The 17,166-nt window shown below is 42.2% G+C and overlaps 1 protein-coding gene across 8 annotated transcripts in view; it reads right to left on the bottom strand.

The window, feature by feature from the left end:
• Nucleotides 1–17,166, bottom strand: part of LOC137521991 (histone-lysine N-methyltransferase PRDM9-like) — a 144,604-nt gene that overhangs the window by 79,802 nt on the left and 47,636 nt on the right. For 7 of the 8 annotated variants that reach the window (XM_068241983.1, XM_068241982.1, XM_068241981.1 and 4 more), the window contains exons 2-4: nt 12,093–12,208; nt 6,517–6,631; nt 4,114–4,237 (exon numbers count right to left, since the gene is read on the bottom strand). In XM_068241983.1, the coding sequence (XP_068098084.1) occupies nt 4,114–4,237; nt 6,517–6,606 (214 nt within the window). In that variant the 5' untranslated portion in view covers nt 6,607–6,631; nt 12,093–12,208. Of the gene's footprint in view, nt 1–4,113; nt 4,238–6,516; nt 6,632–10,835; nt 10,995–12,092; nt 12,209–17,166 lie in introns of all 8 variants that reach the window. The other variant, XM_068241987.1, reaches the window with a different exon arrangement.

The following is a 17,166-nucleotide window of genomic DNA, read 5'->3' on the forward strand; positions in this document are numbered from 1 at the left end:
TTCAATCGTACAATTTCAATCTAGCATCTGTGGCTGTACAGAGGACTTATCCCTCTGTACTCCACAGCTCCATCTGCTGGTTGGAATTCTCCTCTACAAACTTATACTGGGTACTTTGCTTCTGTGACTGTGGCGATTCCCTTCTGCTTCAGCGCACGTGGCATGCGCTGACTTTGGAAATCGCCCGCAGATCGTTACATTATGTCGAGCCAAACCTGAAATTCCCAGTGTAGAGGGAATTTCTGAATTGTACGATTTTGCTCATTATGGTTTTTGCTTCTTTTAAACATTTAAGACGCTGAACTCTGAAACCAGAGATGAGTTTATTTCAGAGTGTTTGCGATTCCTGGCGAATCCCGAATTTCAGGCCCCTAAAATTGGGGTGCTCAGATTGCTTGCAATCTTCTCCAAGCGGATCTGTTTGTGTGGGCTGATAAATGGGCTAGACACTGGAATCTGATACATAACCCTCGCAGATTTCTTGCCCATTTATTTTCTTGTAAACTTGATATGCCTATCCCACGTTATTTCAATTAGTTTTTTCCTGCTGTGCAGACTGCTGATCCAATTGATTCATGCAGTACTACTCAGTCATTACCATATTCTAATGAGTTGCTAGCTCAATCTGTTGATTCAGTAATTTCCTGTGGAACTATCCAGTTCGCAAAAGAAAGTTCCAAAGGTTCTTTTTGTCAGCAGCAATCTAAAGCTGTAAAGATTAAAAAGAAAAAGTCTAGGAAACGTACTCACCTGAAAGAGACGCTTCCTGCAGCGATTACAAGTGAAAAGTTTGCTCCAGTAAAATCTGGTGGAGTTTTTCACCTTGAATTTACTGACACATCTTAATGTGATATAGGCAATGTCATTTCTTATATTAAAGGGAAGGTTCAGGGAGGGGAGTGAAAAAATAAAAATCAATTTCCACTTACCTGGGGCTTCCTCCAGCCCGTGGCAGGCAGGAGGTGCCCTCGGCGCCGCTCCGCAGGCTCCCGGTGGTCTCCGGTGGCCGACCCGACCTGGCCAGGCCGGCTGCCAGGTTGGGCTCTTCTGCGCTCCAAGGCCCGGCACTTCTGCGTCCCACGCAGCCGCTCTGACGTCATCGGACGTCCGCCGGGCTCTACTGTGTGCGCTGACTTTGGAAATCGCCCGCAGATCGTTACAGTATACTAATATATCATATCGTCTATGAACAACTCTGTTTCTTTATATTACAATATATATATATATATATATATATATATATATATATATATATATATATATATAGATATATAGAGGGATGCGAAAGTTTGGGCAACTTTGTTAATCGTCATGATTTTCCTGTATAAATCGTTGGTTGTTACGATAAAAAACAAATGTCAGTTAAATATATCATATAGGAGACACACACAGTGATATTTGAGAAGTTAAATGAAGTTTAATGGATTTACAGAGAGTCTGCAATAATTGTTTAAACAAAATTAGGCAGGTGCATACATTTGGGCATCACAAAAAAGAAATGAAATCAATATTTAGTAAATCCTCCTTTTGCAGAAATTACAGCCTCTAAACGATTGGATTCTGGTTGAAGGTATTTTGGACCATTCTTCTTTACAAAACATCTCTAGTTCATTCAGGTTTGATGGCTTCCGAGCATGGACAGCTCTCTTTAAATCACACCACAGATTTTCAATTATGTCCAGGTCTGGGGACTGAGATGGCCATTCCAGAACGCTGTACTTGTTCCTCTGCATGAATGCCTTAGTGGATTTTGAGCAGTGTTTAGGGTCGTTGTCTTGTTGAAAGATACTGAGTGGAATCCATGCGTCCCTCAACTTTGACAAGATTCCCAGTCCCTGCACTGGCCACACAGCCCCACAGCATGATGGAACCACCATCATATTTTACTGTAGGCAGCAGGTGTTTTTCTTGGAATGCTATGTTGTTTTTCCTCCATGCATAACGCCCCTTGTTATGCCCAAATAACTCAATTTTAGTTTCATCAGTCCACAGCACCTTATTCCAAAATGAAGCTGGCTTGTCCAAATGTGCTTTAGCATACCTCAAACGGCTCTGTTTGTGCTGTGGGCGGAGAAAAGGCTTCCTCTGCATCACTCTCACATACAGCATCTCCTTGTGTAAAGTGCGCCTAATGGTTGAACAATGCACAGTGACTCCATCTGCAGCAAGATGATGTTGTAGGTCTTTGGTGCTGGTCTGTGGTTTGACTCTGGCTGTTCTTACCATTCGTCGCTTCTGTTTATCCGAGATTTTTCTTGGTCTGCCACTTCAAGCCTTAACTTGAACTGAGCCTGTGGTCTTCCACAGTGGCGTAGCTAAGGAGCTATGGGTCCCGATGCAAGTTTTACATTGGGGCCCCCCATGCACTCTATACATAACAATTGATATGACGTACCAAAACCTGCCAATGGCAACTACAGTGTCAGAAGTGCAAGATTGGAATGGGGAACAGTTTGTTAAGGATTACCACTATTCATAGTATCTATAGAAGGGATTATTATGAGCACAGGACCAATAGAGAGCTAATACTGCAGTTGAGGGAGGGCCCTTGGGGGCCCCTCTGGCCCAAGGGCCCTGATGCAGTCACAACCTCTGCAACCCCTATTGCTACACCCCTGATTGTGCCCTTTCAGGCTCAGGGGGCAAATATGCAAAACTTTTTTTGTTACGCTTTCTTCATGTTGCATGTAAGCTTCTGACGGAACACTGGATACAACCCACAGTACCCTCTTTGGCTGACTGGGTAAAGGCCACTAACACCATTCTTCTGTTCCACAAAGCTATTTATCAAATAAATATACATGAATCTGGGATGTTTGGATAGCCTCTTGCCATACTTAACATTGCCTGCGGTGCCACTCTTATTTAGTCCTTAGCTGCATGCCAATAGCAAACTACTGCAGTTATACATGCTGATTTCATTGAGGCTAGATTCACAGTAGGATATCGCGTTATGATGCGATGTTAAGATCGCAATGCAAAATTACAACGCAACTAAATGCTGTGTTACCGTCGCATACAGTAGACACAGTAGAGCATACAGGCAATGAAAAGTATGCTTCCCTGTATCTGTAAACATCTGCGTTAAGAGGTAACTCACTGCAGCAGTGCGTCACAATAAACGCAACATTTACAACACAAATTTAACATCGCACTGTGAATGTCGCATAGGGTTAACATTGCCGTGTGCTAACCTGCATTATGCAACTTTATTAACGCAGGACAATTATGTCCCACTGTGAATCTAGCCTAAGGGTTTTGGCTCAGGGGTCAGGGGTCTGATTATCTTAAAGGGAAGATCCACGGACTCTGATAAAAAAATAAATTTACAAATCCACTTACCTGGGGCTTCCTCCAGCCCATGGCAGGCAGGAAGTGCCCTCGACGCCGCTCCGCAGGCTCCCGGTCTTCTCCGGTGGCGGACCCGACCTGGCCAGGCCGGCTTCCAGGTCGGGCTCTTGTGCGCTCCAATGTGCGTCTCACGGGGGCACGCTGACGTCATCGGACGTCCTCCGGGCTGTACTGCGCAGGCGTAGAACTACTGAGCCTGCGCAGTACAGCCCGGAGGACGTCCGATGATGTCAGCGCGCCTGCATGAGACGCACATTGGTGCGCCACCGGAGAAGACCCGGAGCCTGCGGAGCGGCGTCGAGGGCACATCCTGACTGCCATGGGCTGGAGGAAGCCCCAGGTAAGTGGATTTGTATTTTTTATTTACCGTGAACCTTCCCTTTAACACCCTATGTATTTTTCCCAAAAATGTGTTTATCCTCTCCCTTGGTTTCTTGTCCACCTCTATAATGTTTGCCATGGTATACTTTTTGCTCAGATTACATTGATGCTCACTGACAGGATCTTTGTGACGGTTTTATTTTCCATTTATTGTGAACATCAACCGTATTGTATTGTCTTGAAAGCGTGTTTTTTTTTTTTTTTTCATATGTTCTGTTACTAACTTTCATTTCAATAAAGCTGACATGTTAAGCCAAAAAAAACAAAAACCCAACAACAACTCAGCAGTAAAATGAATTAGATGGGGTCCGCTGCTGTTTACCTGGTCTCTCACAAATCGTATAGTGTACACCCAGCAATAGTCCAGAAACAGTCTCTCACCTATCTCCAGCATCTTCTCATAGTTCTGTTTCATATTTCGATAGCGAATTTTCTCCCACTCGGCCATCTCTAGCCATTCCTGTTTTGTGAAGTACCGTGAGATATCTTCAGAACGACTAGAAGCCTAGAATTAAATGTCAGATTCGGATTGCATTATATGTGCCTTTTAGTTTGCTGGTGTTTACAAAACTCTTTTCTGAAATAGTACCACCCTATAGCCAGCGAAATAAATACACAAAACAAAAAGCAGTTTTATGGACTGTGTACACAGATGCTTATTTTTCTGCATTTGACCTGGATGTCATTCTGAACTCCATTGGACAAATCTTAAATTCAGAATTTACATTTTTAATTAGAAATTATGGAGCAGTGATCACCTGAGATAATTGGGGCCTATTTTTTAAATAAAGTTGCAATCTTCAAGTTCAAAATCCATATGCAAAAAGTCCAAGCTAGGGAGCTTGTATACAAATCCGTTACTTCTCTATTACGATCACAAATCCCTGATGCACAATTCCCTTCTCATCAACCTACGGTGGTTAGCCACGATGAGAGCATCAGGGATATGTGATATGTAAACCTGAGACTATGAAAGTAAGAGGATTTATATTGGTCCCCTCCATTCTGCCGCTGTGGAGTCTGCAATCTAGTCCGGTGGCGGGCTACTGCTTATGCATGCTCCGAGCTGTGCAGGGACGGATCAAGAACAAGTTGCGCCTGGGGCAAGGTCAGGTTTTGGCGCCTAAAGGTCAGGTTTTAGCGCCTAAACTGCCATTCATTTTGCCGCCTTTTTAAGAATTCAACAAACTGCGCCTGGGGCAAGATACCCGCTTTCCCCCCCCCCCTAGATCCATCCCTGGAGCTGTGCACCATTGTGCACAAGTGTTGTTTCAGTCTTAATGAACTGTGTATGTGCAGAACTCTTCTGACAAAGGGAGCGCGATTGAGGGGGGGATGTTTGAGGGTGGCTGGGAATGCACATGGCTGACAGAGGCAGAACAGATGGAACCTGGGGGGGAAGCAGATGGACTTTTACTTTCATTGTCTCAGGTACACTTTAAAGGAGCTATAAGACAAATGTTTGGGCTTTTTCTATACAGATTTTTAAATTTTGAACTTTTTGCTTTGGTCTATTGAAGATTTTCTCATTCAAGCTTTCCTTGATGATACAAGGGCAGGGATAGAAGTGTGGCCTGAACTCTGGGGCGACTAACATTTTATTTCTAACCAGCTTGTTCCTTTAAAGCATACCTCAGGTAAAAGCAAACAAACACAACTAGATACAACAGTACAAGGAAGCCTTTTGGATAGTCCAGGGGAATCTCCCATCTCCTTACACCCTTTCATTGCAGCGCTGGCCCCCTCTATAACTTATTCAACAACATTGTCAAAAATGTTGCTTGTGGCCGTGTTCCTGTCTGAGAACGATCGCAGCCGTACTACGCAGGCGCCAGTAGGGTTTGCACCTGTGCAGTGGCATAAAGGCTCTCGAGCGTGGCTTTTTCCACTGTGCACGATTGGCTTTGTGCTACTGCCCTGCTGGTGCCTGCACAGTATGGCCACACTCATACTGGCACGGGTGTGAGACCACTGACGTGAAGAGGGTCTTGGACAGCATTTGAGAGGTCAAAGAGCATCAGGGAGCCTCTGGCCTACAGCGAAGCTTCCCACAACTCAGGTAAGTATCTGCTTTTAAAAAAAAATCTGCTTACAGTTTTACTTTAATAGTAACTCTCAAGCGACAAGAAACTACATTTATGTGGTGGCACTTACCAATCTCCATAGCTGCTGGATAACTGAGATTCTGCTGTAGCTTAAAGGGCGATTAGCGTGAGTTTACTGCTAACTTGACGAATTGCCGGCAATCGCTAGCGCTTTTTAAAGTGCTGGTGCAATAAAAAGTATATGGCCGTGAGCTCACTACCGCAATCTGCAGCAATTCACGATTATTGGCAAATGCGAACGAGGTGCACTGTATGTGCTTTCTCAGGACTTTTGAGCGATCACAATTACAATGTTAAAAACTGCCAATCACGATCGCTCAAAAATCGCAAGGAAGTACAGTGAAAAAATAAGAGTTTATCCCGCAAAATCACGGTTGCGAAACATTAGCGTTAATCGCTGGCGCTTTACAATTGTAAGTGTGAATGGGCCCTAAATTAGTTTTCTTTTTCCCCTGCAAACAGAAAAATGCATTAGATGTGGCTGAGCTCCTTGACTGAACGACACAAATCAGAAACGGAAGCGTTGTGACCAAAGCCTACAGAGGGGCACATGAAATGTGCGTGCAGCGGGATGCGTGTGGGAACATTATGTGGCAGCATTTCAACACTGCGCATCTTTATTTATGAATCACATTGTACAGTCACATCAGGCTCATTCATGAAATACGTCCATACTAACGTTCTTTCCATGCTTTGCTTTGCCACCCCTTCTCTTGCCCATCTGGGTGGTAGAAGGCAGAGGGTCATCTTCAGTCCTCTGGGTAGACATCTTCTGAGTTTCCGGTCACCAGTCACTGTAAAGAAATGTGATTTTTTTTTCACAAATACAAATGAAAATGCCATCCATATCTATCTATAACCCGTAGCGACTAGTCACATCAGCGATGTAAGGGAAGCAAACAGCTAAAATGTAATTAGATGGGAGAGGCCCTGTGATTGGGAAACAGTAAATTCGGGCGCCTGAGGCTAGTGGACAAATCGGGTGCCGCCATTCACTCCTATAATAAATATCGTTTAATGGGCGCCCGATAGGAAAAAAGGGCGCCGGAGAAAAATAACGTTTTAAAAGCGGCGCCCGGAGACTTAATGTTTTATTACTGTTTCTCATGATTACACATTATTTAATGATTTATACATTTTTAAATTTTATTTTTAAACGAAAACCAGTACAATATTTTTTTTTAAATATTATTTTTAAACGAAAAACAGTACATTTTTTTTTTTAACATTATTTTTAAACGAAATAACTAACAGGGGGGTCTTAGGTTTAGGTACCAACAGGGGGGTCTTAGGTTTAGGCACCAACAGGGGGGTCTTAGGTTTAGGCACCAACAGGGGGGTCTTAGGTTTAGGCACTAACAGGGGGGTCTTAGGTTTAGGCACCAACAGGGGGGTCTTAGGTTTAGGCACTAACAGGGGGGTCTTAGGTTTAGGCACCAACAGGGGGGTCTTAGGTTTAGGCACTAACAGGGGGGTCTAGGGGTTAGGGGTAGGTACAGGGAGGGTTACTTAGGCACCAACAGGGGGGGTCTTAGGTTTAGGCATCAACAGGGGGGTCTAGGGGTTAGGGGTAGGTACAGGGAGGGTTACTTAGTATTTTTTTTTTTAAACGTTATTATACGTTTCACTATTTAAACGAAAGATTAACGTTTTTACAATTGCCGATTTAATGCACATTATTTAATGATTTATAACTTTATAAAACATTAATTTTAAACGAAATACAGTACAATACATTTTTAAACGTTATCCATGCTTATCGTTAAAAACCCGGCGCCCTTTTTTCCCAGCGCCCCTTTTTAACGTACGCCTGTGATTGAGGGGGGGGGGGGCAGAGCTTCCCTTCCTCCCATACAGGGGACTATACTTCATATCAGGTGGTTTTGTGGCTACACTTGTTATGGGTGTGAAGATCAAGATGGCCACTCTTGTCTTATGAGCCTTGTGAGATGGGCCCCAAGGGGAGGCAAGGGAAGGGGTGTAAACATTGAGGTCTTGCGTCTTGCTGGGGGGGGGGGGGGGGTTCATAAATGGTAGTTAGACCACTGGCCAAAGTACTCTGAAGGTTTGGAAAAGCACTTCACAGCTATAGACTCCTCCTTAGAACAGAGAACTACAACAGCAAGTCTCATATTGACATGAACGTCCCATATACTACGGGCAACACAAAACGTACAAATAAACAAAACAAATTAATGTTTTCTGCCTAATGCCTTAGGGCTCTTTTACACTTAAACCACTTGAGGACCACGGGCTTAAACCCCCCTAAAGACCAGGCAATTTTTTACAAAATGGGCCACTGCAGCTTTAAGGCCTCGCTGCACGGTCACACAACTCAGCACACAAGTAATCCCCCCCCCAATAGCTGGCCTTCGACCTGAGCGACTGGAGCGGTCGCTCAGGGTGCCAGCTTCTATAGCTGGTTACGTATACTGAGGGCACCTACACCTGATTTTCTATACTGGGGGCACCTATTGCTGGCTACCTTTACTGAGGGCACCAACACTTGGCTACCTATACTGGAGGCCCCTATGCCTGGCTACCTTTGAGGGGGATGGAGACCTTCAACTGACTTCCTATACTGGGGGCACCTATGCTTGGCAACCTATATTGAGGGCACCTACACATGAGATCCTATACTGGGGGGCACCGATACCTGGCTACCTACCTATACTGAGTCTGAGGTCATTTTTTGGGGGGGCGCACTGCGGCTATAACGTGTGGCGCAAATTGTCGATGCTGTGCTACCATTCTAAATGGGAGGGGGGGGGGCGCTAACTGTCCCACTGATTGTTTTTATTAATATTCCTTAATATTCCTGAAAGATTCTTTTTAAGTATATTCACGATGATGCACTCTTTCCATCCATTCATGGTTATTAATAGTATTTTTTTTCTATTATACATATGTGATGTGTCACGGAGACCTGAGCATTTGGCGTGATGTGTCACGATGTCAAAAAGGTTGGGAACCACTGTCCTAGGAGATATCTCAGGAGAAAAGGTGAATTGCATATGGGCCTGTGTGTGCGGGAAGACGATAAAAGGGGCGGGGCACAAAAATCAGGTTTTGCTCAGGGCGATGTGAAACCTAAGGCCGGCCCTGATCCCCCCCCCCCCTCTTTTCTGCCCACCAACAGAGATTTCTGTTGGTAGGCAATGATCGCTCCCCCAATTTTTTTATTTTTTTTTAATAAATATGTATTTGATTATTTTATTAATAAATTTGACCATTTTTTTAAACTTTTTTTTTCCTAGCCAGCCAATCACCATGATCATCAGTCATAGGCATCAGCCTATGGCAGCCGATCACTTCAGAATCTCCCAGGGAGACAGTAGATATAGTTAAATTAGTGTCAGTGTATAGTCTTGTATTAGTGTCAGGATATATTGTTATATGCCATCTGGCTGTGTGGTGAATGTTTTTGTGAGGAACAAGTATATTAACCTCTTGACGACCAGATAACGCCGATTGGTGTAAACTGGTTGTCTGTGGGTTTCCATGGAAGCGGCCGTTCTATGTCAGTTCACAGATGGTGTCTCCGTGAACTGCCTGCGAGCCTCCGATCGCGGCTCGCAGGCAAAATGTAAACACACGGGGAAGAAATCCCTGGTGTTTACACTGCATGGCGCTGCAGCTGCTTAGAACCATGTATGATTTTCGTTCCACTTCTCACGTGTACAAATTGTAGACGTGTACACGGGCCCAGCCCTAGACTTTTTGCCGCCTGAGGCAATTTTCAAAGAAATCGCCACCCCCCGCCCCCCCCCCCCCCCCCCCCCCAAGCCGTGGGTGTGGGGGGCCGCCCGAGCTGGAGGAGATAGCGGGCAGGAAGTGGGTATTGGGCCTAGCGGCGGGGAGGGGGGTCGGACCCCCCCTCCCTCGCCTGGGTCCCCTGTTCTCCGCTCCCCTCCAGCTTTAAAAAGTTCCGTGCTGGCTGCAGCTATGTGTAAGAGGCAACGGGCGGGGATCCCTCACCTCTTCCTCGTTCCAGGCCAGCCTGCGCTCCACTGACGTCACTTCCTGCTACGCCGCAGGAAGTGATGTCAGTGGAGCGCACGCTGGAACGAGGAAGAGGTGAGTGATCCCCGCCCGTTGCCTCTTACACATAGCTGCAGCCAGCACGGAACTTTTTAAAGCTGGAGGGGAGCGGAGGACGGGGGACCCAGGCGAGGGAGGGGGGGGGTCCGACCCCCCTCCCCGCCGCTAGGCCCAATACCCCCTTCCTGCCCGCTATCACCTCCAGCTCGGGCGGCCCCCCACACCTACGGACGGGCGGGTGCCGCCCCCCCAGAAGTGCCGCCTGAGGCAAAAGTTTCACCCCGCCTCATTGGCGGGCCAGCCCTGCGTGTACACCACTTTGTACACCACTCTGTATTGGTCTTTCACGTGGAATTCCAATAAAATTGATTCATGTTTGTGGCAGTAATGTGACAAAATGTGGAAAACTTCAAGGGGGCCGAATACTTTTGCAAGCCACTGTATATTATTGTATTAGTGTCAGTATATATTCTTGTATTAGTGTCAGTAGATATTGTTATATTAGTGTCAGTAGATATTGTTGTATTATTATTTAGTATATATTGTTATAATAGTGTCAGTATATATTGTTATATTAGTGTCAGTATATATTGTTTTCCTAATGCCTCCATGGCAGCACATACGGGTAGTTGCCCGCCCCCTACTCTCATAGGACAAGTAACTAGATAAATTAAACCCAACCCCACTGCTACCTGTCTTTTGCTTTCGTCCTCCCCTCGGATAGGATTAACTGCTGCTGCACGCTTACCGGCCATCTAGAAGGTGGTTTTCTACAGCCAAGTTCAGACTCTCCTGGTGGGCCCTGTATTTCCCAATGGGGTTTCATGTGGCAAAACTCACCACGACGATCGGACTCTCGCTATTATGACTGATCAATAAGCAGATCCCCCACGGACTATAGACACTATCACAGGCATAGACATTCAATTAAGCCTTGTTGGGCATGCGGAAAAATACCTTTACCCGGAAAATTAGTCTGCCAGGACTGTTTTTCACAGATGTCTTTAGAACAACAACAACCAGTGGAGGTGTCGGAGCTAATTAGGAAAGCTGTTCAGGAGTCAATGACGGAATATGTTGCTAAATTACCACAAGCTGGTGAAACCGAGGCACCTGCTGATAGGGAAGAGATAGGGAAGATAATACAGGAAGAGAGGGCGAACATTGAGAAGAAGGCAGCTTTAAACAACAGGCTTTCTAAGCTCTATCCCCTGCCGGAAAAGAACACTAAAGCATTGGATGAGGTCCAAGCAGTGGACGCCAGACGCCTTAGTTATGAGGCTGGCGAAACATGTTACGCTGCCGATTGAGGATGCAGTATCTTTCAGGGAACCGATTGACAGGAAGATCGACGGTGATCTGAAGAAGATATATACAGTCATGGGGGGGGGGGGGGGGGTAGCCCTAACCTCTGTGAGCGGAGCCATCAAAGCATGGACGGAAAACCTCCAGACTGCAATCTCAACCGATGCAGACTAGGAGACATTAATCAATGTATTACAGGAGTTCAACTTAACATCAGATTTCATAGGAGAGGTGGCCATAGACCTAGTCTGATGTATTGCAAGATCAATGTTATATGGCATTATGGCCAGAAGAGCCTTATGGCTCAGATCATGGTTTGCGGATCCTATGTCTAAACAGAACTGGTGTAAGATCCCTTTTGATGGGAAGACATTGTTTGGAGACAGAATGGATTCTACAATCTCCAAGGTCACTGGCGGAAAGTCGGGACTAATACCACAGGATCGCAAGACAAAAAGACTGTTCTCTTCCCAGTCCAACCGTTTTCAACAAACAAGATATCATACTGCTAGGGCCTACAGAACGTGGTAAGGAGTTTCACAAGAACTAGCAGGGAGGCCAGGTTGCCGTCCAGCGACTAAATAAGCAGAAGACTACACCCCCTGTTCCTAGCACGTCCAAGGGGTTTTGATGGTGTGTCCGCCCAGATGTGTCCTGTGGGAGGCAGGCTCCATCTGTTCGGACACGTTTGGGCGGAGCACGTTCACAATTCCTGGGTGGTGGAGACGGTTACTCAGGGGAATCGCTGGAGCTTCAAAGACAAGCCTCCTCCCAACACGTTCGTTACCACAAAAATTCCAAAGTCAGAAGACAAACAGCACATATTAACTGTGTATATACAGGGCTTGATCTTAAAGAAGGCTGTAGCAGAAGTCCCGAGTGAAGAAAGGGGGTAAGGTTTATACTCACCACTTTTCTTTGTGAAAAAGAAGACAGGGAAGTTGAGGCCAGTATTAGATCTCAGACTGTTGAACAAGCACATCAGGTTGCATCGTTTCAAAATGGAGTCCTTGCAGTCGATAATCCTATCGGTGGAAAGGGGAGACTGGATGTTATCAGCCGACCTGGAGGACGCTTACTTACATATCCCCATCCATCGGGATTTTCAGCGTTACCTAAGGTTTTGTGTGGGAGATTTACATCTACAGTTTACATGTCTCCCCTTTGGTATAAGTACCACTCCCAGAACATTCACCAAGGTATTAGTTCAGATAATAGCTTTACTTCATCTGAAAGGACTGAGAACACATCATTATCTGGACGATATTATTCTGCTTGCTGAGGACGTCCAATTGATTCAGGTGCAGAGAGTAACTACTGGACACACTTCAGGCGTTTGGATGGCTCGTGAGCTGGGACAAAAGCCAGCTTACACCAGTTCAAGACATGATATTCTTAGGAGCGAGATTCTCTACGTGATGACGCATACGAGGGTACGCGTGACGCGTACCCTCGTATGCAGAGGACGTGAGGTCAGAGAAAGGGCGGAAGTACCACAAGGGTACTACCGCTGAACCGCCCGCTGCCCGGCCTCAACGCGTCACTCTGCTACTCGGACTCCTCCTCACTCCACTGCCAGTGCCAGGCCAGCCACCAAGTACTATTTAATTTGCCTTAAACTTTTTTTATGGGGAAGCGGGCAGAGGGGGGAGCGCTAGCGGAGGGGGTGGGGGGAATTTTCGACCCCCCCCGCGATCGGGGCATGCTCCCCCCTTATGCCTGCGACCCCATAGGGCCCCCAAAATGGGCAAGTTCGGGGGTCCCATTGACTTCCATTGAGTTCGGCATTCGGGCCGAACATGCCGAACATCTGGCCCATGTTCGGCCTGTTCGGCCCGAACCCGAACATCCAGGTGTTCGCCCAACACTAGTGTCAGTATATATTCTTGTATTAGTGTCAGTAGATATTGTTATATTAGTGTCAGTATATATTCTTGTATTAGTGTCAGTATATATAGTTATATTAGTGTCAGTATATATTGTTGTATTAGTGTCAGTAGATATTGGTATATTAGTGTCAGTATATATAGTTATATTGGGGTCAGTGTATAGTCTTGTATTAGTGTCAGTATATATAGTTATATTGGGGTCAGTGTATAGTCTTGTATTAGTGTCAGTAGATATTGGTGTATTAGTGTCAGTAGATATTGGTATATTAGTGTCAGTATATATAGTTATATTAGTGTCAGTAGATATTGTTATATTAGTGTCAGTAGATGTTGGTGTATTAGTGTTAGTAGATATTGTTTTATTAGTGTTAGTAGATATTGTTGTATTAGTGTCAGTAGATATTGGTATATTAGTGTCAGTATATATAGTTATATTGGGGTCAGTGTATAGTCTTGTATTAGTGTCAGTAGATATTGGTGTATTAGTGTCAGTAGATATTGGTATATTAGTGTCAGTAGATATTGTTATATTAGTGTCAGTAGATATTGTTGTATTAGTGTCAGTAGATATTGTTGTATTAGTGTCAGTAGATATTGTTGTATTAGTGTCAGTAGATATTGGTATATTAGTGTCAGTATATATAGTTATATTAGTGTCAGTAGATATTGTTATATTAGTGTCAGTAGATATTGTTGTATTAGTGTCAGTAGATATTGTTATATTAGTGTCAGTAGATATTGTTGTATTAGTGTCAGTAGATATTGTTATATTAGTGTCAGTACATAGTGTTGTATTAGTGTCAGTAGATAGTGTTATATTAGTATCAGTAGATATTGTTATATTAGTGTCAGTAGATATTGTTATATTAGTGTCAGTAGATATTGTTGTATTAGTGTCAATAGATATTGTTATATTAGTGTCAGTATATATTGTTATATTAGTGTCAGTATATATTGTTGTATTAGTGTCAGTAGATATTGTTGTATTAGTGTCAGTAGATATTGTTATATTAGTGTCAGTACATAGTGTTGTATTAGTGTCAGTAGATAGTGTTATATTAGTATCAGTAGATATTGATATATTAGTGTCAGTAGATATTGTTATATTAGTGTCAGTAGATATTGTTGTATTAGTGTCAGTAGATATTGTTGTATTAGTATCAGTAGATATTGTTATATTAGTGTCAGTAGATATTGTTATATTAGTGTCAGTAGATATTGTTGTATTAGTGTCAGTAGATATTGTTGTATTAGTGTCAGTAGATATTGTTATATTAGTGTCAGTATATATTGTTGTATTAGTGTCAGTAGATATTGTTGTATTAGTGTCAGTAGATATTGTTGTATTAGTGTCAGTAGATATTGTTATATTAGTGTCAGTATATATTGTTATATTAGTGTCAGTATATATTGTTGTATTAGTGTCAGTAGATATTGTTGTATTAGTGTCAGTAGATATTGTTTTATGCCATCTGGCCATATGGTAAATGTTTCTGTGAGAAACAAGTATATTAATTACACTATTAGTGTCTGTAGATTGTTGTATTAGTGTCAGTATATATTGTTATGCGTCATCCAGCTGTGTGGTGAAATAGTTTCTGTGAGGAACAAGTATATTAATTGCTGTATTAGTGTCAGTAGATATTGTTATATTAGTGTCAGTAGATATTGGTGTATTAGTGTCAGTAGATATTGGTGTATTAGTGTCAGGAGAAATTGGTGTATTAGTGTCAGTAGATATTGGTGTATTAGTGTCAGTAGATATTGTTATATTAGTGTCAGTAGATATTGCTGTATTAGTGTCAGTAGATATTGATGTATTAGTGTCAGTAGATATTGTTGTATTAGTGTCAGGAGAAATTGGTGTATTAGTGTCAGTAGATATTGCTGTATTAGTGTCAGTAGATATTGGTATATTAGTGTCAGTAGATATTGTTATATTAGTGTCAGTAGATATTGGTATATTAGTGTCAGTAGATATTGCTGTATTAGTGTCAGTAGATATTGCTGTATTAGTGTCAGTAGATATTGGTGTATTAGTGTCAGTAGATATTGCTGTATTAGTGTCAGTAGATATTGCTGTATTAGTGTCAGTAGATATTGTTGTATTAGTGTCAGGAGAAATTGGTGTATTAGTGTCAGTAGATATTGGTGTATTAGTGTCAGTAGATATTGTTATATTAGTGTCAGTAGATATTGCTGTATTAGTGTCAGTAGATATTGGTGTATTAGTGTCAGTAGATATTGGTATATTAGTGTCAGTAGATATTGGTATATTAGTGTCAGTAGATATTGCTGTATTAGTGTCAGTAGATATTGCTGTATTAGTGTCAGTAGATATTGTTGTATTAGTGTCAGGAGAAATTGGTGTATTAGTGTCAGTAGATATTGGTGTATTAGTGTCAGTAGATATTGTGATATTAGTGTCAGTAGATATTGCTGTATTAGTGTCAGTAGATATTGATGTATTAGTGTCAGTAGATATTGTTGTATTAGTGTCAGGAGAAATTGGTGTATTAGTGTCAGTAGATATTGTTATATTAGTGTCAGTAGATATTGCTGTATTAGTGTCAGTAGATATTGCTGTATTAGTGTCAGTAGATATTGTTGTATTAGTGTCAGGAGAAATTGGTGTATTAGTGTCAGTAGATATTGGTGTATTAGTGTCAGTAGATATTGTTATATTAGTGTCAGTAGATATTGCTGTATTAGTGTCAGTAGATATTGGTGTATTAGTGTCAGTAGATATTGGTATATTAGTGTCAGTAGATATTAATATTAGTGTCAGTAGATATTGGTATATTAGTGTCAGTAGATATTGCTGTATTAGTGTCAGTAGATATTGCTGTATTAGTGTCAGTAGATATTGCTGTATTAGTGTCAGTAGATATTGTTATATTAGTGTCAGTAGATATTGCTGTATTAGTGTCAGGAGAAATTGGTGTATTAGTGTCAGTAGATATTGTTATATTAGTGTCAGTAGATATTGCTGTATTAGTGTCAGTAGATATTGGTATATTAGTGTCAGTAGATATTGCTGTATTAGTGTCAGTAGATATTGCTGTATTAGTGTCAGTAGATATTGTTATATTAGTGTCAGTAGATATTGCTGTATTAGTGTCAGTAGATATTGCTGTATTAGTGTCAGTAGATATTGTTGTATTAGTGTCAGGAGAAATTGGTGTATTAGTGTCAGTAGATATTGCTGTATTAGTGTCAGTAGATATTGGTATATTAGTGTCAGTATATATAGTTATATTAGTGTCAGTAGATATTGTTGTATTAGTGTCAGTAGATATTGTTATATTAGTGTCAGTACATAGTGTTGTATTAGTGTCAGTAGATAGTGTTATATTAGTATCAGTAGATATTGATATATTAGTGTCAGTAGATATTGTTATATTAGTGTCAGTAGATATTGTTGTATTAGTGTCAGTAGATATTGTTGTATTAGTGTCAGTAGATAGTGTTATATTAGTATCAGTAGATATTGTTATATTAGTGTCAGTAGATATTGTTGTATTAGTGTCAGTAGATATTGTTGTATTAGTGTCAGTAGATATTGTTATATTAGTGTCAGTATATATTGTTATATTAGTGTCAGTATATATTGTTGTATTAGTGTCAGTAGATATTGTTTTATGCCATCTGGCCATATGGTAAATGTTTCTGTGAGAAACAAGTATATTAATTACACTATTAGTGTCTGTAGATTGTTGTATTAGTGTCAGTATATATTGTTATGCGTCATCCAGCTGTGTGGTGAAATAGTTTCTGTGAGGAACAAGTATATTAATTGCTGTATTAGTGTCAGTAGATATTGGTGTATTAGTGTCAGTAGATATTGTTATATTAGTGTCAGTAGATATTGGTGTATTAGTGTCAGTAGATATTGGTGTATTAGTGTCAGTAGATATTGCTGTATTAGTGTCAGTAGATATTGGTGTATTAGTGTCAGTAGATATTGCTGTATTAGTGTCAGTAGATATTGCTGTATTAGTGTCAGTAGATATTGTTGTATTAGTGTCAGTAGATATTGCTGTATTAGTGTCAGTAGATATTGCTGTATTAGTGTCAGTAGATATTGCTGTATT

This window comes from Hyperolius riggenbachi, chromosome 6, assembly GCF_040937935.1.
Source record: "Hyperolius riggenbachi isolate aHypRig1 chromosome 6, aHypRig1.pri, whole genome shotgun sequence".
Taxonomy (NCBI): Eukaryota; Metazoa; Chordata; class Amphibia; order Anura; family Hyperoliidae; genus Hyperolius; species Hyperolius riggenbachi.